Source organism: Larus michahellis, chromosome 6 (genome assembly GCF_964199755.1).
Source record: "Larus michahellis chromosome 6, bLarMic1.1, whole genome shotgun sequence".
NCBI lineage: Eukaryota > Metazoa > Chordata > Aves > Charadriiformes > Laridae > Larus > Larus michahellis.
The window spans coordinates 50,528,667-50,549,042 of record NC_133901.1 but is presented as its reverse complement, the minus strand read 5'-3'; the positions used below and the strand labels follow the sequence as shown (position 1 = coordinate 50,549,042).

Genomic DNA, 20,376 nt, shown 5'->3' with positions numbered 1-20,376 from the left:
GATCGTGACTTTTCACCTCAGCATGAAGTTCTTGAAAACTTCTTTTCCTCAATATACATAATATTCAGAACAGAGTTTACTGTCACAATTGATTCTCCTGTTCCCTTTGGGTATACTGGATACTTAGAAAAGTTGGAGGAATGTATCAAATCAGTTCCCCTTGCTGCCCTGGACCCTTCTCAGGCATGTAATCTCAGTCAGCCTCAACAAAGGAAGAGAGTTTCAGCAAAGCATCTTTTGTCAGAACAAAGAGGCAATGAAACCTGTTTTTTCAGTAAGCACGGTGACCTCTGACAACCTGCAGTTTAATTAGCATGCAGACATTATGCTTTGTTCTGACATCTTCCTACAGTAGAAAGACTGCGCTTGTTTGCACGTTTGCGCAAGTGCATGTAAAACCCACAAGCACCTGAAAGTACGCTGTGTTACTTATCAAAATCAGTATTTGCAGGATGAACTATCGTTAACAGAAATGACTTCTTAAAATTGCAGGAGGGAGCTGGTAATGCTCCGGTATTTCTTAACTGATGACAGTGTCAGCAGCAGAAAGAAGGTGGTGTACTATCTGATGGTGACTAGCTTCCCTGTGTTCTGTTGTGCTGCAAGGCTTGCAGATGACATTTCTTCAAGAGGAATTAGTGGATTGGCAGTATGCAACAGTCAGGTTTCCTGTGACTGCTATCAGGTACCTAGGATCGATGCTGCACATAACTTGTAGCGGTGACTAGGATTAGAATAAGATCTAAAGGAGTCCTTGCAGACTTGTGTTACTGTCCATTTGCTGGTTAAGCTAAAAAGCAATTGAAATTTGACATTCTAAATTCATGTGACTGAAGAAAAGGGTTAACACTATGTGTTTCTCTGGGTAAGGGAAGAAGTTGGTGCTGCTAATATGGTGTGTTTAACAGATACTTCATTGTTGCTGTCTTCTCTGGCTCCCTGTATCCACTAACTTTACATTAGAAGGGGGTTCCTGAATCAGTTCTTTCCTGTCCTGACCAACCATATCTTAAACTCCATTTTAAATATACCTAAAGTCCTTACTAAAGTTCTTATTTCATGCTCTTCCTGGTATTTATACATAAACTGTTACAGGTAGCCATCATACTGTAGTCTTCATTTTACTAAACATAGTAAGCTTTACCTCCTTTCTTCTGACGCACTGTCTATGCCTTGATCACTGAGCTGCCCACTTGAAACTTAATCTCAGTCTTTCTTGAACTCGAGTTGGTAAAGACCATACCCATATCAGCACATAGATCAATGAATATAAGAATACATTAATACTTCCCGTTATAAACTCCTTGTTTGCCTCTTGGTGTCTGTCATGTAGTGTGATTGAGCACCCCAATCTCTTGCCCCTGGTGTCATTTGCAGCTGAGCTCCAGTTTGTGAGGAAAAATATTAATTCAAATGCATGACCTGGCACTATGACACTTTTTAATTAAGAAAAAAACAAACAACTAGATCCACATATTTCTCCTGGTTTTGATTATTCTCTGTATTGGTGATACCTCAGAGTTGTCAGCAGGTATCATTAGCTTATTTCTCACTTTTGCGCCCTACTCAGTTAAGAAAAAACTTGTAATTGATCACAGACCAATTTAACAGAATTCTGCAAATTCCTTTTCAACACAGACTTTGTTTTTTCTTACAAGTTGTTTATCCTTGCTCATGCTAATTCCTTTTTCCTGCAGTTTAACTAATTACTGGTTCTTGTCAAGCCTTCTGTGGACATCCAAGTGGCTTATACTGAATTCCTCATACATTGTGTCAAACTGACCCAGTATGTCCAGTGATCGATCTTTGATAAACCACGTGTTTGGTTGTAAGCCTTGGAAAGTGGAGATAAGACTAATTGTTCTATACTGTTGAGAACAATAACCTTTTTAATCTACTATCTGCAATTTGATACTTTAAAAAAAAAATCCTGGCTGCCAGAATTTCAATTTCATTTGCTGATTTTTTTCCGTATACTGGGATGAAGGTCACTAAGTTCACCTTGTTAAGTCATTTAAGTTTCTTGGCAGAAGACTTAAGTCCGCTGCAAAGAAGCAGCAGTGTTTTGGTATGCGATTTTGTGAACCTGTGGACATATGCCATCTATTAGTAACTAATCTGAAATGCATGGGTTTAATCCTAATGATTAAAAAATTATTGGCGAAAAACGTTAGACACGGTGCTCTTTTAAGTAGTCTAGCAGAACATCCTGCTGTTCTCCTTCTGTGCTTTGAGGAAGGGTGAAGCTTCTATTTTTAGTCTGGTTCCACACAATAGAACTAGAGATCCTGGTGGCAACTCAGTTGCAAGGTTTGTGTGAAATCTTGATGTTTGGACTACTGTGGGTGGAGTCCTAACATGACTCACTGGGTAGTGACTCTCACTTGAGCAGCTAACCAAAGGCATGGCTCTTCCTGAAGCCATGAACTTGCTCTGCTCCCTGCACACATGGAAGGTTAACTCAACAGCTAACGTTGACTCTCTGCATTTTAATTACTGCAGTCACAAGGTAGTGCAACGGGAGAAGTATTTTTAGTAGAAAATTTAGACTTGGATCACTGCAGCATCCTGTTGGTTTGTTATACTTTGACCTATGGTTCAAAGCTGACCATGTCTTGTTGCTTATGACAAACTGTGGGAAAGTTTTTTTATTTAACTGTGTTGGCTGAAATAGAACATCAAAAGTAATGCTTCGTATTAAAGCAGGAAATAATGTTCCAACCAGGATATATAGCACAGGTCACTAAAGCATTGCTGCTTCTCTATGTCACCAACAATAAATTATTCTGAAAAAAACCAAGTTTTATTCCAGCTCTACTGATAGCACTCAGCATGACTATGTAGTTGAGAGCTAAGTCCCTCCAGAGCAGAATTCTGTCCAGTATCATCTCTTAGCAGAAGATGCAAGTATATCACAAAAGAGAGGAGCAAGAGTTTGTCTCCCAACTTATCTAAAGTTTAATTTTCTAGGAATGAGAAGTTGCCTTGACTCTGAACGGGGTTTTAGAAGCTTTCCTAAATTTGCTGGCTCTAGCTATAGTAACAAGCCAAGGGATTTCCTTAAATACAGAGAGTGAAATTAGACGACCACAATGGTTCCATTCCATGCTTTAAAAAAGTCATTCTGGATATTCTTGTTAACATATAAACATGCAATGCATTTAACAGACTCTTCAGACATACGCCGTTTTGTTAAAGTGTTTTCTCTTTTTCTCTTCCCACTTGTTTGTGAAAACAGACTCTTCCTCTCCTGAATAGCTCAAATCCTAACAGTCCACTAAATGGAAAAGATAAAGAATTGTGTATTTTACAAATGTGCTTGGTTCCCATGGAAACAGGGATTTAAATATATACCTGTCCTGAAAGAAATGTGCATAACGGAGGTGAAAAAGTAGACATACACTGGGAGTGTCAGCTGAAGAATGCTGTAAGGATTAAATTTTTAAAGCTGCTCCTGATGTGTTCTGGACAAACAAGAGAGAACAAGCCCAATTTTGCTGAAGATAGGTCATTTATTAGATTCTTTATGTGGCTTTAGGTGCTTTTCATTTGAAGCGGGCAAGCATGGTAAATTATTACCCACTCGTTTTCTGCTGCCTGCACTTAATGCTATTCTACAGGCAAATAGAACAGTGTCTGCTGTTTCATCTAGAGCTCAAGTGCTGCACCAAGTTACAGGAAAAAAAATGTTTGCATTTTAATGGTCTCTGAACTCCTAACTTGTTTATCATAAAAGAGTAGTAAGTTATTTTGAATAATCTCAATTAACTGGTGCATAATATCATAGGTGGATCCTTCATAAATTGTATCTTGCTGGTCAGAATCTCTTATGAATAATTAACCACCAGGTAAAAGAAGGATGATGTGTATGTAGTGTCTGTTCTAAGTATAATATGAATAAATATCACAATAGACAGAAACAAACCACTAAGCGCACTTCCCACAACTGCATACAAATAACTATCATTAAGATTTCTTTCTAGAGAAAGGTATGTAGTGGGCAGGACAATCTTACCTTTATGCCCTCTTGGGACCTAGACCCTGATCTTGAGCAACTACATGAAAAGGAGCAACTTCTTCAGCCCCACTTAGGTCTTTTACATACTTCACCTGTTACACGCTGTTCTGGTGGCCTAGATGACCTGGCTGACTACCTGCCAACTACTGGATGATGGTCTCGATCTAAAGACTCATGTGTTACTAACAGACTCGATTTAGAGCTACGTGCGTGAGGGCTGAACTCCACTGCAGTGGTGCTGCAGGGAGGAAACTGCAGTGTGGACTTCTCCCTTCCTTTCCAAGGTGGGTGGTTAAGGCCTCCCGTGGGATGGCATCTTCCCCTGACACAGCTCCACAGGCAGGTCCCTCTGCCTTTCTGTGGCACTTGCGCCTTTGAACTTACCTCTCAGCCGTTTTGAAGGAGAACTGGGCATACTGCAGCTTTCCCTCAGCAAGATGGGGCAAACCTGCACAGATAGGAAAAGGGGTCCCAGGTCAGCAGGGCCGCCACCACCACCGGGAGCCGCTGCCGGCCCGCCTCGGCCCCGCCGGGACCCGGGCGCGGTGCCCCTGCCCGCGGGGAGCGGGGCCCGTGGGCCGGGCCGGGGCGGGCTCGGTGCCGGGGGCGGAGCGGGTGCCGCCCGGCCCCACAGACTCCATTTTGCGGTGCAGCTGCGGGAGAGAGGCCGGAGGCTCCGCAGGTTTCCCCTCAGGTGAGGCAGCCGGGGGGCAGGGGTGGGCCGGCCACGACTTGTGTGCGCCCCTCGCCTCAGGGCCCGGCCCCGCCGGCTCTCCTCACACACCGCCTCCGGGTCTGGACGGGGGAAACTCGGACTCAGCCCCGCCGCGCCCTGCGACACGGGCGTGTGGGGCCCGGGGCGACCCGAGCGGCATCCCGAGGCAGTGCTCCCGGAGCTGCGGCCGCCCGCCAGCTCGGGGCTCGGCAGGTGCCCCGCCGAGGGAAGCAGCGGCCCGCCCCAGAGCGCCGCAACCCCCCGGCCGGCGGCCTGCCCTCCCGGTGCGGAGCGGGGACGAGGTCCCGGTCGCCCCGGGAGAAGTAAATAGAGTAATACCTGTCTCCGCCCGCAGCCGTGCCTCGCCGGAGGGCTCGCCGCGGTGGCCCGGGGCTGAGGGAGCGGGGTGAGATACATGACCGCCCTTCCCGCCCCGAAACAGAGGGGGGTGGCGGCTCTCGCGGCGGGCAGGGCCGGCTCCGGGCGGGGCGGTGGCGGCCCCAACCGGGGTCCTTTAAAGGGTGCGGGGGCGTGTGTGGTGCTGGCGGGGGCGGCCGCGGCTGGAGCGCAGGTGTGCGCGGGCCGTGCCTCCTCCGCCCCGCCGTGTGCGGGGCCGGGGCCGGGGCCGTGGCCGTGGCCGTGGCCGTCCCCGTCCCCGCGGGGGCCAGTCTGTGGGGACACTTCTCGCTTTGTACCGTCGAGCTCCTGCCCCACGCGCCGAGTTTAGCGCGTCCCCTGATGTTACACCCTCAGAGCTACATCTGCCCCCCCCCACCCCCGCCAAAGAAGACACTTCCCCCTCAGGTTGCGGTTCCAGCCCGCCCAGGAGAACCGGCGGGGGCTGCGGCCCGCGGCCGGTGCCGCCGCTGACTCACCCCAGGGCGGGCTGTGACAGCGCCCGGCCGTGCCCGGACTGGCCTTTGTGCTCCGGCCGGGGAAAACGGGGTGGAAATTAACGTCTGATGGGCAAATCTGTTGCTATTTCGGTTATAAAAGCAGTTGCATCTCTGCCTCTGAGGATGCTTATGCGGAGGTAAGTGAGGCCGTGCGCTATGGCAGTGTCAGGCTGGTGTTTGCGAAGTACTTAATGTTGTGTAAGTGACTTAATTTCTCTCCTGGAAAACATATCCACATACTGAAAGCTGTTTCAGTAAATATTGCTGTGTCAGAGACAAGTCCGAATTCTCAATTTAGCATAGAATCATAGAATTGCATAGGTTGGAAGGGACCTTTCAGATCATCGAGTCCAACTGTCAACATAATGCTGACAAAAACCATCACTAAACTGTGTCGCTAAGCTCTACATCTATCTGTCTTTTAAATACCTCAGGGATGAGGTTCTACCACTTCCCTGGGCAGCCTGTTCCAATGCTTGATAACCCTTTCAGTGTAAAAATTTTTTCTAATATCTAATATAAACCTCCCCTGACACAACTTGAGGCCATTTCCTCTTGTCCTGTTGCTTCTTACTTGGGAGAAGAGACCAACAACCCCCACCTCTCTACAACCTCCTTTCAAGTAGTTGTAGAGAGCAATAAGGTCTCCCCTCAGCATCATGTCTGCTGAGTTACAAAAGGCCTGAAGCAGCAGCCCTTATTTGACCTTTTTATTGCTCTAAATTTTTTTTTCCAAATAAAAAAAATGCAGCTAGATCACGCAAATGCAAAGAAAACATTTTTATTTTGTTTTTGTAATTCAGAAGAATGACAAATAGGAATCCGTGTCCTGTTAAGAGGGGAATGATTAAATGAAATACCACAATTCCCAGTACCTGGCCCAAGAGAACTCGCATCACAAATTGAATCCTAGAAAAGGAACTGGTACAACAAAAGTAAGGAAAGTGTTAAACAATTTACTGGTGCACTGTAAAGCACATGTTTACATGGGTGGTTAATTTGGTAATCAAAAATACAACATAGCCTTGATGGCTTGTTTGCTTGAAAATGAAATGTTGGAAACTCATGCCTTAAAAGGCTTTTTGCCAGAATGTGTTTGCTAGTAAATCAGAGACATAGCTGAAAACTTAAATTCATTATAATTAAGTATCTTACCAATGAGTCTAAAATTTGATATATTTTAATATGGTCAAAAGATTATTGTAAAAATTACACTTTTTACAGCAGTTTAAACAGCTGAGTTGCCATCACCAGCTGTTGATTATGCATCATGAAAAACATTGTAAGTTGTACAGTGGAAATGATCCAGTGCACCTTAACAAGTTTTACAGGGTTTACAATCCTGTCTTCTTAATGGTGTAAGTTTAGTTGAATTACATAAGGCGGAAAAGCTGAAGAAGTTTTTGTTTGTTTGTTTTTTAATATTCAGTTTTGCTGACAAAATATTTTCCTGTAAGCGGAAAGAGCGGAACTGATCTTGGAAGGAAGTGTTGCTGGTCATCTTGTTCCTGAAAGGACTTACAACTAGTGTTACAGTCAGAAACACCAAAAGAAATGCACTGTTGAAAGCCAAATTTAAAGTTCATTCAAGCAACCGTCAGTAATAAATACTGTACAGGTACGGGTTTAAGGTGTTTCTTTTTAGGGAAATAAATAGCCATTAGCAGTGTTTATGATTAAAGCATAGATTTACAAATACACCTCATGTTGTTCTTCCCTCTTTATTTATTTGGAAGTGATGATCCAAGTTTATCAGTGTGAGACTGCATAGCTGTGGTTCTCTGCAAGTTGGTTTGGGCTCTTGAAGTAACCTACTTGGAAGTTTTCATGTTTTCCACATTAAGTCTCAGATGTTTAATTCTATGAGCACCCATTGCCTTAATGGTCCAATGCAGTAAGACTTCTGCTTTCAAATCTGTTTGGGCTAGTGAATACATAGAAATTTGAATAATCTTTCACTGTATTGCATTCATTTTTATATTTCCTATGTCCTTTCATACGTGCATACTGTCTTAGAAACATGCTGTGAGTAACTCCGAGGCCCTGATCAGGCAATCTGGCTGGTTAGCGTCAACATGACATTTTTTTTCCTGCATTAAGTGTTTCGTAACCTGGCTAATGGCCTAGAAACTCCCTGCCTAACTGGTTGGCAACCTGGGGGATGATCTCTGTCCCATTCTGTTCCACAAGCCCCTCTATTAAAAATGGGAATAGAATAAACAGTAACCCGCAGGAAACAGGAATCTTCTACACAAATAAAGTAGGGGATGGGGATTACACACGTTACTATCAAATTGATCATTCTACATGTGATTGATTGATAGGGTACTGCTTTTCTCACAGGAACTACCCCTGTGAGCGGAGGAGTGCAGGGTGATGGGAGAGAGGTGCTTGGTGCAGTGTGAGACCTGGGCTCTGCTCAAGCCTGACCCTTCTGTTCCTGTTCTGGCAAAGGGCTCATCCCCCTCCTGCTGGCACCTCAAAGTGTATCCTGTATTTCAGAGGTTTTTTTGGAGGTTCAAGCCTCTTACCATGCTTCAATGTCTATGTGAACCTAAATAAGAGTGATAGTTAATTACAAAGTTGAAGATGCTTCCCTTCTGAATCCTGCTTGCTATGGGCATGTGAATGAAAAAAAGGAAAGGTTTTGTGGGTTTAATAGCTGTCAAGTACTCCCGAGCAATTCTAAACCTACTAAACATATTGTTCAAATAAGTGATTTAACAGATAATTAGCAAGCAAATAACTACTACAAACTCATATATAGTGTCTTGACAGTGAAAATACCTTTTTTTTTTTTTTTTCCCCCAGAATGTCATACCCGGGTTATCCCCCTTCTGGTGGCTACCCCGCTTTCCCTGGTTATCCTGTAAGTATGGCTCTTCAATGTATTGCATTCCTACTGTATTTATATTCTGTGAATACCCCTTCTTACTATGCTCTCTATATGTGTAAATAGTAGCTGTCAGTTCATATACAGTATTTTCTAGAGTTTATGGTCTTTTTTTTGTCTCTATATCCCTGAGGATGACTTTACAGTTGTCTCATAAGAATGCCAAGAAGGAAGTTTAAGATTCTTTTTTTTTTTTAATGTTGCCTGTTGTTCCAGAAAGGCTTTTGATTGTTTGATCTTGTTGTAGTTTATCTTTCTCTTGTGAGTTTCGTCTTTTTTTATATAGCTAACTATTTCAGCAAATAATTTTTTTAAAGTATCAGGAGTTCTTAGATAAATACGAGGGTCTTTACATACAGGGTGAGACATAATATCTGAACCAGTTTCTACCATAGTCTCTACCAAATATTCTGCATACCCATATCCCAGGATTTACAGAGATGCTGAACAAACTTCAGTGGCTGTTACCCTCAGGAAGAGCTTGGAACGCTTTGCTCAAGTAGCCCAGCTTTCATACGACACCAAGTAAATATTTTTCTGAGGATAAAGGACACCCTATCTTGACTTTGACCTCCTTATCCTTCAGCCGCAGGACTTTGTTCCACCTTCAGCTCATGACTGAATGGACTAAAAATTCTAATGGAAGGCTGGAGTGTATCAGGTGTGGCTGATACTTCAGTCTTTTTGATGTGCCTGCATCATTTTTCAAAGCTAGATGCAACTGTGTGCTTTTATTAGTATGGCACTGATCATACTGTAATTGTGGGAATTTTATATGGTCTGTGTTTTATGTAGTAGAGAACTAGACTTAAGCATGGAGCTCAGCCTGAATCCTACTAAACTACTGAAAAGCTATAAATAACATGCAATATATATAAATACATGCATATAAATACATGCAATAACTTCTCCCATTGTTTTGCTTTACAAATTACCCTTACTACTTCTGAAACACTTAAGGCAGTCAAACTAAAGATAAACATGTTAGAAGCCAGACTTTCTTAACGCCAGGGTTTATTCTGCCTTTCCCCGCAAGGTTCTGCTGGACCCTCATGATTGTAGCTGTAATTTATTGTTAACTACATCTGAAAATGTTTTTTTTTCTTAGCTAGCATCTAAAATACAGCCAACTTCAATCGATTAATTTAAAAGACACTTTAGATTCGATATCAACAATTCTAGGTTTCCTAGTCTGATTGATGATGCCCAAAGTGACAACCACTGCAAAAACCAATATGAAATTATTTTCTTCTGTAATGGTGATAGTTACCTGAGCAGGGCTTTTGAGGATCCTAATTTTGGATTTGTGAATCTAAATTCCATTAAAATCTTTTTGTTGAGTCTGTCGGAGAAAGGTTAGACTGTACCGCTGGGGAAGAGAATATTATATAGCCTGGACCCAGTAATCTGAGGGTAAAAATCTTGGGGCAACCAAACCCAAGGAGAACATCTGAGCTGGACTTCGCTGCTTTGCAGTTTATTTGTTTTCTGGGCTCAAGAATGAGTGTGTACTGCATGTAATGTGTGACACATATTTCTAAAGCTAGTCAGTAAAGATGATTCTCAGCAAGTGAGTAATGAGTCTGTACATTGTGCTTCATTATGAAGCTGGTTTTAAATACCTGATTTTTAAGATCAAGTATATGAATTTTAACTTACAGGGTTTTCCCTCAGACATCCTGGTCATCCAAGTAAATATTTCTAATGTACCTTAATGGTAATAGCAACCTTTGTGGTATGACTTTAAGTCCCATGTGTAGCAAAACAAAGGCAAAGCAAAGCAAAACAAAGATGTTTGACTTGTTTTTATTTAAAACCTGTAATAGGTGTTCAGTCTGACTTAGTGATCCAGATTTAGTCATTGAATGTCCATGCTTTATAACCTGGATTGCAAAGGAAATGGAAAAAAAACCCAGTTCTTGTAAGTTCTCACCATGTAACATTTGAAAATACTGGTTATGCAAGGGAGGCAGAAGTTTCAAGGATACTAATCTCTTAGACGTCCTATAAAAACAGAAGGTGAGCTCCTAATGATTCATAGAGAGCAAGCCTAGCTGAGCTCACCTCTTACTTAAGCGGGATAGAAGTAGCAGCTTTCCAGTAAAGGTGGTTGACAAGTCGAATGTGGCTCAGTAGTGCATGTACCTGGGGGTGAAGGCTAATGACATACCAGGCTTTAGCAAGAGCGAAGCCATCAGGTCAAAGGAAATGATTATTCCTTGTGCTCAGTGTTCACGAGGGCACACCTGGAATACTGTGTCTAGTTGTGGCTTCCCAGTACAACAGAAACATGGACAAACAGGAGCGTGTCCAGGGAAGGCTGCTTGCCTGGAGACGGTTAAGCAGAGATCTAGTCAGTCTTCTGCTATGTAGGAAGGAGTGATAGAGACATCGGGACCAGACTCTTGTCAGAGTTACACAGTGAAAGGGCAGCTGGCAACAAGTTATGATTGTAATTTGATTTAAGGAAAACATTTTTCACTATGAGAGTAGTCGAACACTGGAATAGGGGCCCAAAGAGGCTGTGGATTCAGCGTTCCTTGGAGAGACCGAAAACTTGACAAAGCCTTGTGTGACCTCATCTAATACTGAAGCGGGCCCTGCTTTCAAGGTGGACGGGCTCAGAGGCCATCCAGAGGTGCCTTCCACCCTGCAGCACTTTCTGATTCAGTGTCAACATGGGAGACGCATCAGAAAACTCAACCAGGAGGCCCCCATCCAGGCTTCAGGAATTCTGCTGCTGACGCTTAAAGTGCTGGATCTAATTATATAATTCACATTATTATACACATACATGGACATTTTGGTAGCTTGAGAGTTTTTACTGTAATGTCCTGTTAGCAGGCATACAGACATCCATTTTTGTGTTTCAGCCGACAGGACAAGAGTCTGTCTATCCGCCAGCTGGTCAGTACTCCTATCCCGCTGTTCCTGGAGGATACCCTCCGGGAGGAGCAGGGGCCTACCCTGCAGCACCACCGAGTGCTGGATATCCAGGGGCAGCAGGATATCCTGCCGCAGGGGGATACCCTGCCCCTGGGGGCTACCCTGGAACTCCCCAGGCTGGAGGAATGCCACCATATCCTGGAGGTAAGATCCTTTGTTAGAGTACAATCACTCACCTCGGGAGTGATTTCTGGTGTAACCATTCCCTGTGCTTGGTAGAAGTAGTCAAGAACAGCCGCTTTGTTCAGTGATCAGTTTAGGCAGCAGCGTGTAGGCAGCCGGCTAGATTGCTATCTAGCAGGAAATACCTGCATGCTAATGGCAGGGCCGTGATGGTTTTGGGACACTGCACAGACACAGAGAAATTAGTCTCTTGCATAGCTTTGCTCAATAACCTGGCTCATGTCGCGTCACAAGTACAACACATGAAGCGTGCTGAAGTCTTTCTTCTTCTCCTAGCTCCTACAGGCCCTGGGTTTGGTGTGCCTCCCGCTGGCCCTGGCTTTGGTGGCTACCCGCAGCCTCCTGCCCAAAGCTATGCTGGAGGTGGACCAGCACAAATTCCAGGTATGTCATAGCTAAGAAACGTTAAGCATCCAAGGTTAAACCAAGAGATCCCAGGATAGGTAGTAACAAATTAGGCCCTTACCTTTGTTACTTTTAGCTGTTGAGGTTTGTGTGCTGTACACGTCCTACCACCCTTCTTGACAAGACCACTGAAGGGCTGATGAGAACCATCTCTATAGGTGCTACGTCCAAAAGGGATGGCTGTCACTGATTAATGGTCATGATGTAGTGGTTTAGGTGCTTATCCTTCTTCAGACTGGAAGTATCTGATGAGAACTGTGAAATCCAGAGATCACATTCAATGAGTATCTAGCTCTTCTGTTAGCTCAAAGAAACGGATGCATTTTTCAGATCTGTTTGTTCATGGTGATCCCCAGCATAGTGGGGGAAGTGGAAAGGAGAACGCACACAGTTGCTTAAAAATGGTGCAGTGTTTTTAATGCTTTGAGTGGTCAGTTACCATCAAGACAATTTCTGTCATGAAATGTGTCAGTTGTGTTTGCAAGAAATTCAGAGAAGCAAAACCTTTTTTTTTTAATAATTGCTTCCTTAACTCTAATAATAACTAAGCTTCTGCTAAAATTATAACAGTGGTAGATATATATTATGGCTAAAAAAATAAAAGTCCAGTACAAAAAAATGTAGTCGTAGCTTTTGTATTCACAATGCTTTTGATCACAAAATGAGATTCCTTCAATTCTATTTGCACCAATTAATTCTTAATATTTATTCTTTATATGCTAGACATTTTAAGTGTATAATATGACTTTAAAAGAGAGCACAGGACACACATACTTCATTTGCATGAGCTATATTGACTTTTGTCAAAGATAGCAGTATTTAATAAGGAGATCCTTCTAGTTCCCACAGCAGCAGTAAGTTTAGTATTTTTAGAACTGCCTTGCTAGTGTATGTACCAGAATATGACCGTGATTGATTGCTTCTTCCCATCATTCCCAAGGGAAAGAAGTTCAGTTACTGATCATGATAGGTATCATTACCTAGGAAACAAGTTTTGTGCAGTGGTAGGTCTGTAAATGGCTTTCTTTTCTTATTAGATAGCATTTACACAATAAGAGAAGACCTGATTCATTCCTTTTACCTTGTTCTTGAATTTATTTTCAGTAGGATATGCTGGTGGACAAGCACCGTCACCAATGCCTGGTCCGGTATGTGCTGCATCCTCTTCTGTAATCAATTTTACATGGCGTCTGTAGTTTTAATGTTTTTACAACTGGTTTCCAACAATTTTCAGTGTGTTCTGCATCAAGAGTTCCCAGCTATAGTACAACCAGAACAAAATGATAACCCTGTATCTGTGTATACTCGCTCACCAAGTAGATCTTCATCCATACACTTGGGTAAAAGCTTTGCTTTGGCATTGGTGGCCAAAGCTGTTCAACCCAACTAAACGTTGTCCTGATTCTGTGTTAGATTAAAAATGGGGAACTAATGGACAACTCCTTCTGAAATACTGATTCCAAAGTTATGATTTTAATTTGAATTTATATTGTGCAGGATAGCTAGTTACATGTCACTCTTATTTTCAGCCTGCAGCAATGGTTCAGTGTACCCAGGGCACAATTCAAGCTGCTCCAAACTTTGATGCTGGAAGGGATGCAGAAATTCTACGCAAAGCTATGAAAGGGTTTGGTAAGTAAGCAACCGAAGCTTAAAATTTCTATTGAGCTAACTCCTTAAAGCCATTTTGTCCTTTTTGTCAACTTTTATTTAACCATACGTTTTTTCTCCCCAAGCTTTTCAAAAGTCACGCTTTCAAAATGACTCGGGCAATTCAGTAGACGAAGTTACACAGAAAATTTGGTAGACATAAATGCTAGTCATTTATTATGCAACTGTGCCCAAATGCAAGATTATAAAATGCCTACTCTCAGAGGGATTATTATGAGTTCTTACATGAAATTGCCCTTCTGTTTCTAAGGAACTGATGAGCAGGCTATCATTGATGTTGTTGCTAACCGCTCCAATGATCAGAGGCAAAAAATCAAGGCAGCTTTCAAGACTATGTATGGCAAGGTATGTTCCTTAGTTCTTTGAATCAGTAAACAAACAAACTTTTAGCTGCTGCTTTAACTGCCCGATTGCATTTTAGTCCTGGGGAGTGGTTTGGGCCTTTTTAAAATGCATTTCTTTTGGTTATCTTCCATGTGTACTCGGGGACATCTGGTATTTAACATGGTATTGTCCCGACACCTGGCTCTGTCGCTGGTGAAACCAGAAGCTTCTCTGCTTTTATAATGCTCGATAGATAGAAAATAATCAAGCTTAAACTGTCCTTGTATTAGTGTTTGAAAACTACTGTTTTTTTTTATGCACACAAACAGCACTGAAATCTGTTTTTTCGTAAGCAACGAACTGAGAAACTAGTTGAGGATTGGTTAAGTCAATAAAAGGCCAAGATAATTTAATTTCTTCTCTCTGTCATTGTTGCAACCTAAAGTGAAATTTTATAGTTGTGGCATTTTTTCAGGACCTGCCTAGGTCCTAATTAGCGAGGAAGTAATGAAGAAGAGCTGAGCTGCCAAATTTTGGACAGGGGGAAGTTCTTTATAAGAAATAAACCAAAGCTTTACAGGCAAAACAGCAAAAAGGTAGAAATCAGTCACAAAAGTAAGTTCGAGTTTGATCTTTTTTCAGTATATAATCTAACACTTTCCAAAGCTCTTTTTGTGTTTACAATTGAACAGGATTTAATTAAAGATCTGAAGTCTGAGTTAAGTGGAAACGTGGAGGAATTGATTCTAGCGCTCTTCATGCCTAGCACCTACTACGATGCCTGGAGTTTACGTCATGCAATGAAGGTACGGTTTTCCTGCCTGAGAAAAGAGAATACCTGATCCCTGCATTGTTGAAAACCCCTGTAGTGGCAAATAGATTTCAGGACTCTGGCGTTTAAAATTATTTTCTGCTGCATCACCCAGCTCTAGCCAATTTCTGCAAGATTAACCAGTTCAGAGCAGCTCTCCATCCAACAGAGGATGAAATGCTGCAGGACAGAACTTCGTTCTCTGCTACTTGGTCATAATTTTTGCTAGAACCTAGAAAGGGCCAGGGTGCTGTTTAAACTGTAACTACTGTTTAAACTGAAGGTATGTACCTCTCCTTACTAGGAGCAAACCATTGTTACTGAAAGATATTTTTTGATTATCCCATTTTTTTTCTAAAAGGACAACAACGAACAAAATATTTTCTTAAGGTCAGATGATACATGTATCTGTTCAAGTATTAAGACTGCATTAGAGTTTTGGTGAGATAGATGGTTTAAACTTTTAACTCGGGTAAACTGGTACATCCAGTTTTCCAGCAGCCAGCTGATACTGGAAACGAGTAACGTAACTCATGTATGAATACAGACCTTCTAAAGAATGTGGAGCTTAAATGAGTACCTGGCTTTGAGGAGGCAGTAGCCACTCTTGACCATTTAAAAAAATTTATAATATAACATTACCTAGAAGCCTCACATAGATCCACTCCTATCTAATCCTTGCCTGAGTAGAGATGATTGTGCCAGTGAGATCTCACAGTACACAGAACTCAATTTTTATTCTGAGGAGAGGGAGGGATCTATAAAAAGTTCCTGCTGGTGCCTCACAGTGAGGAAGTGGCCACGTTTGAAATAGAGAACACACTTGTACGTGGACCAAAACAGAATTTACGTGTGTATCTTTGGCTTTAATGATTATCATAAGGCTCTACCTTCCTCCAGTATGTTTCCAGCTTAAGGCTGCCAAAGAATTTTTTTCCTGAACCATTTTCCAGTTAACTTTGGCTGATGCCACTGTTGTGGATGTATAGTTTTGGGGTATTTCTTTGAACTGGCATGGAATTGAACGTTTGAGGAATCTTCATTCCATTTTAAGTATACAGAAGACTTGGTGCTTTCACACTGCAAAGATACTGTTCTTACAATGCAGATTGTATTAAGTTTTGAAATAACAGATGGCTGCTTAATTTCACAGTTGAAGAAAACTGAACAGGTAGTGCTGTGTAGTTACGGCCTCTCTTCCTCTGCCTACAGGGAGCAGGCACTCAGGAGAGAGTGCTGATTGAGATCCTGTGCACAAGGACAAACCAGGAAATACGAGAAATAGTGAAGTGCTATAAATCAGAATTTGGAAGGGACATCGAACAAGACATCAGAGCAGACACATCAGGACACTTTGAACGATTACTTATATCTATGTGCCAAGTGAGCTTTAATTTTATTTTTTTTGGTAAGATAATGGTGTACAGTCTGACTTGGATGCACGCAGTCATAATGGCTCCAGAAATAAGTTGCCTGCATATGCTTAGCAAGAGCCGGGTTTTTAAGAAATTAGCCCTGGGCCATTAATTTATTCCCTGCTGACAAGATGTGACACTTCAGTCCCTCCCTCAAGGAAGAGATAGTTCCTGTCTACAAATCAACGACGAATTGTGTGACCTAATTTAGCACCCTGTATTCATCTCAGAGGATTTATGTGTAAATACTTTGTTGTGCAGATGCAATCAAATGGTACTATAAAGCAGTGCTCCACACTGCTGTTAAAGATGCTTTTTATTTTTTGCATACGTTAGGAAAATAATTTGGGTGCATCTGATAGGATAACCTTGATGGTATGTAGAACCCCTACAAACAAGCTAAGAGGCACCGCGGGGCGAAACTTACCTCCCAACTTACACCATATTCCCTTCACATCACCAGAATTAGGGAGGTGCTACTATTGAACTCAGGTGAACCCTGGAGCTTGCCTACCCCATATCATTTAGTAGGGCTCTTTTTGCATTGAAGAATAGTAACTTCCCGTTATCCTTGTTTAGGAGGAGATATGTACTAATGCAGCTTCCCACATTTCTCTGATCAGTCTGCCTATTTGCTGTTAGAATTTTTGTGACGCTTCTCTATCTCGTTTGCCTCTATCTTTGTGAGAGTTCAGCTATGCACTAGGTATTTGGATTAAGAAGTCAAAATCCACAAGAAAGCAAACCTTGAGAAGCTCATGCTGCTAATTTTTATTTTGATAAATCCAGGACTTTACAATAATTGACAATCACATAATATAAATATTATATTAACCACTATAGATACAACAGTATTGGAGAGCGTGTACTCAGCCAGTATATTTAGCAGTGTCCATCCATGCACTGGGCAGCAAAAAAACCCTAAAACCAAAGCATGTAAAATGGCATATAAGCTCTACTGACATATTACAACTGTAGTAAGTGCTTTCTGGAGACATTCTTACTTGAAATTAGCAAATTCTAAATAAGATAGAAGACCTGAGATATTTCAGGTGTGCATATTCATTAAGATAATTCATTAGTTCATTTGGGAAGATTCTTTGCAACTTGAAGCCTAGGAAAAAACAAATCAAGAGAAAGCTTACATTATTAAGTAAAACAGAAAATTAAGTACAGTACTTAATTAGAAGTATGAGATGGTATGTAGGGGTGAAACTATCTGTGTCAGTCTATCTACGGTTTAAAGCATGCCCTACAGATTGGGTTCTGGGCCACTTGAGTATTTGTTGCCTACAAAAATATTAAACCAAAGAGCAGTTTTAAAGCAATGTGATGTATTTCAAACTGGTATTACACTTTCTGCCTCCAGCTTTGAAGATACATGCTTGGGGTCCACACTGCAAGCAGTTAAAGCATAACCTTCTCTGTGTGATTTCATCTGACATCTGTTGTCTTTGCTCTTAGGGTAATCGGGATGAGAATCAAACTGTGGATTATCAAAAAGCTCAAGAAGATGCTCAGCGTCTGTACCAAGCAGGTGAAGGAAGACTTGGGACTGATGAATCTTGCTTTAATATGGTTCTGGCAAGCAGAAGTTTTCCCCAGCTGAAAGCAACGGTTGAGGCATACTCCAGGGTAGGAGTTCTTCACTAATTTCAAATGAGCTTGGTCGGTGTATTTTAAATTAAGGTTCTGGTTTTTACTGCACTTCATTATCCACATATTAATCTTGTTTATTTGTAGATTGCCAATCGTGATTTATTAAGCAGCATTGACCGAGAATTTTCTGGAAACGTGGAACGTGGTTTGAAGGCTATTTGTAAGCGATACGTTCTTTCCTCCCCTTATCCCTTAGGAATGAAACCTTGTAATGTAATTGAAGAAGAATCCAATTCAGCACTGGCCATATGGCATATGAACACACAACGTGAGACTCTGCTAGCACAAAAGTAACTTCAGTTACTCAAATTATTCACTTTACGCTTAATTGGAGAAAATAAGCATCCACCATGAGGAAGTCAGTTTGAAAGAAGAAAAGGCTACATAGGAAGTGCTGGTCACTTCTCTGGGAAGGCAGGCAACGACACAGAAACAAGGGTCACTGCTTACTGCTTGTAGCTGCGTTTTTCAGAGCTCTGCAGAATGGTGTGAGTACCAGGGTAACAGAGCTGCAACTCTGGTGTGTGACACCTCAGCACAGACACCTGAACCCCCTCCACACAGGATCTCACAACCAACACAAACCTACTTTAGGCAGTTCCCTTTCCACCCCACTTCCCCGCCGCCACCACCTACCCCCAAAAAGCTCAGCATTTGTAAGGAAAACTTCAGCCCAATAGAAGACCTGTTTGGAGTTCACTTTTTCCTGCTGATTTGTCATAGTAAAGCAGTTCAAATTTAGGACAATTTGCTGACAGTAAGAATCAGTATGATTTACTGGTAAATCTGCAGACACCAGTCCTACCGGTACTTACCAAAATGACAGCATTCCTGTAGCTATAATGGATAAGCAAAAACTTCCCAGATTATATTCTGCTCAAGAGTTTTAGCGGGAAAAAAATCAGCTCTGAGAACCATGTAGAAGAATAAAGGCTTGTCTGAGAGTGAACAATCTAATTGAAACATGATCCATTCTGTAACTAGTGAGAACTTTTTACAGTTGTACTTTCCTTAGTGAGATTGTGGCAATGGAACTTGAGTAAAATACCTTGTATCCCAGTACCAGCTATCCAAGGAGAACAACCGTTTTTAAATGACCTAGTTGAGAATTAAGGTTTCAGCCAGCTTTGAAAAGCACTTCCAGAGAAGTTAACTGCTAATAACCGTTAAGTTTTAATTTGACGAAATAACTCATTTGGTCAGCTTGAAAATAAGCTTAGCTCTATAAAACAGTTCCATTTATCCCCAGTAACTGGATCTTCATCAATACCTATGTCTTCATCAATACCCCTAGCTCTCTACAGCAAAACTCCTGAATTGATCCTGCCAGGTATCGCGATACAGCATACAATACTGGAACTAATCCTAAAAATATATTTTATTGCAGTGCAATGTGCTTTAAATCGCCCAGCCTTTTTTGCAGAAAGACTTTATTATTCTATGAAAGGAGCTGGCACAGACGATTCTACCCTCATCAGAATTATAGTCACTCGCAGTGAGGTAAGGAACTTTCCTCTGTAAATGTCGCACGGAGCAGAAAGCTGTCTCCCCTAACCAGCTTTTCCCTTAGTCCTTCTTTCACAGCTGCAGAAGTCACATATTGCAACGAAGCTTTTATGGGGTTCAGATTTAGATTAACGAGTTAATTTGTTTTAAAGCCAGGTGTTGCACAGCAATTTCATTATCTCTGGCTAGATAGTAATGCTCCTTATCGTCTTTCTTAACTGTGGCTGCCTGCCCATGTCGCAGATGAGCACCTCACGTTGGAAGGTTGAGCTGTAAGAGTGAGGGCAGCGCTAACAACGGCCGGGCTCCCGGCTTTGGGAGCTGCTCCTCTGCCCTTAGAGGGACCGGCTGCCCCCTGAGACGAGCAGAGTTAATAATTGCACGTTTCGCCCTTGGCACGTGCTCGCTAGTCTATGATGCTCGCTAGTCTATGAGGGAGGAGATGTGGGGTGACTGCCTAGGAGTTACAGTCATACACTGTGTTTAAGTTTTGTGCTTTTTTGTGTTTTTTGTTTTTGTTTTTTTTTTCTGTGCATAGATTGACCTTGTGCAAATTAAACAGATGTTCACACAAATGTATCAGAAGACTTTGGCTACAATGATAGCAAGTGATACAAGCGGTGATTACAGGCGTTTGCTGCTGGCAATTGTTGGTCAATAGAAGAGGATATCTGGGTTTTTGTTTTCTTTTTTAAAACAAACTGAAGGACATGTAACATGCTTTATGCAGACACTGACTATCCTTATGTGTAAAAGAATAATTTTAAACTTTGTATAATCAAATATGCCTTCTTGATCATTCCATAAGCTTGTTGCACTTAAAATTGCCTTAATTTACAGCACATAATATTCATTATTGTATAATAAAAGATATATATCTTGTCTATTAGCCCCTATGCCTGAGTCCTTTTGACCCAGACAAAACCACCTCCCC

At 42.0% G+C, this 20,376-nt stretch overlaps 2 protein-coding genes across 6 annotated transcripts in view; one reads left to right on the top strand and one right to left on the bottom strand.

Moving 5' to 3' along the window:
• Window positions 1-4,626: 4,626 nt before the first annotated feature.
• ANXA7 (annexin A7) lies at window positions 4,627-20,326 on the top strand. 3 transcript variants are annotated; one of them, XM_074590457.1, is made up of 14 exons: window positions 4,627-4,712; window positions 7,059-7,247; window positions 8,441-8,498; window positions 11,396-11,612; window positions 11,928-12,035; window positions 13,161-13,204; window positions 13,586-13,688; window positions 13,978-14,072; window positions 14,744-14,857; window positions 16,075-16,245; window positions 17,742-17,912; window positions 18,021-18,096; window positions 19,324-19,436; window positions 19,981-20,326. In XM_074590457.1, the coding sequence occupies exons 3-14, from the start codon at window positions 8,442-8,444 to the stop codon at window positions 20,101-20,103; spliced, it is 1,392 nt and encodes a 463-aa protein (XP_074446558.1). In that variant the 5' UTR covers window positions 4,627-4,712; window positions 7,059-7,247; window position 8,441; the 3' UTR covers window positions 20,104-20,326. The 3 variants fall into 3 exon arrangements, with proteins under 3 accessions (XP_074446558.1, XP_074446560.1, XP_074446559.1); XM_074590459.1 differs by lacking the exon at window positions 7,059-7,247 and having other exon boundaries at window positions 4,628-4,712; window positions 13,164-13,204; XM_074590458.1 differs by lacking the exon at window positions 7,059-7,247 and having other exon boundaries at window positions 4,628-4,712.
• PPP3CB (protein phosphatase 3 catalytic subunit beta) overlaps window positions 17,025-20,376 on the bottom strand; it is a 50,740-nt gene continuing 47,388 nt past the window's right edge. For all 3 annotated transcript variants that reach the window (XR_012587463.1, XR_012587462.1, XR_012587464.1), the window contains one exon: window positions 17,025-17,391. The gene's annotated coding sequence lies outside the window, so the exon portion shown is untranslated. The remainder of the gene's footprint in view (window positions 17,392-20,376) is intronic.

What these genes read in the sequence shown, in the direction of transcription:
- ANXA7 (XM_074590457.1), top strand. Translation starts at nt 8,442, where the DNA reads ATGTCATACCCGGGTTATCCCCCTTCTGGTGGCTACCCCGCTTTCCCT. An exon ending in TCAAGACTATGTATGGCAAG is followed by an intron (nt 14,073 to 14,743) that starts GTATGTTCCTTA and finishes ACAATTGAACAG; the next exon opens with GATTTAATTAAAGATCTGAA. An exon ending in TTATAGTCACTCGCAGTGAG is followed by an intron (nt 19,437 to 19,980) that starts GTAAGGAACTTT and finishes TTCTGTGCATAG; the next exon opens with ATTGACCTTGTGCAAATTAA.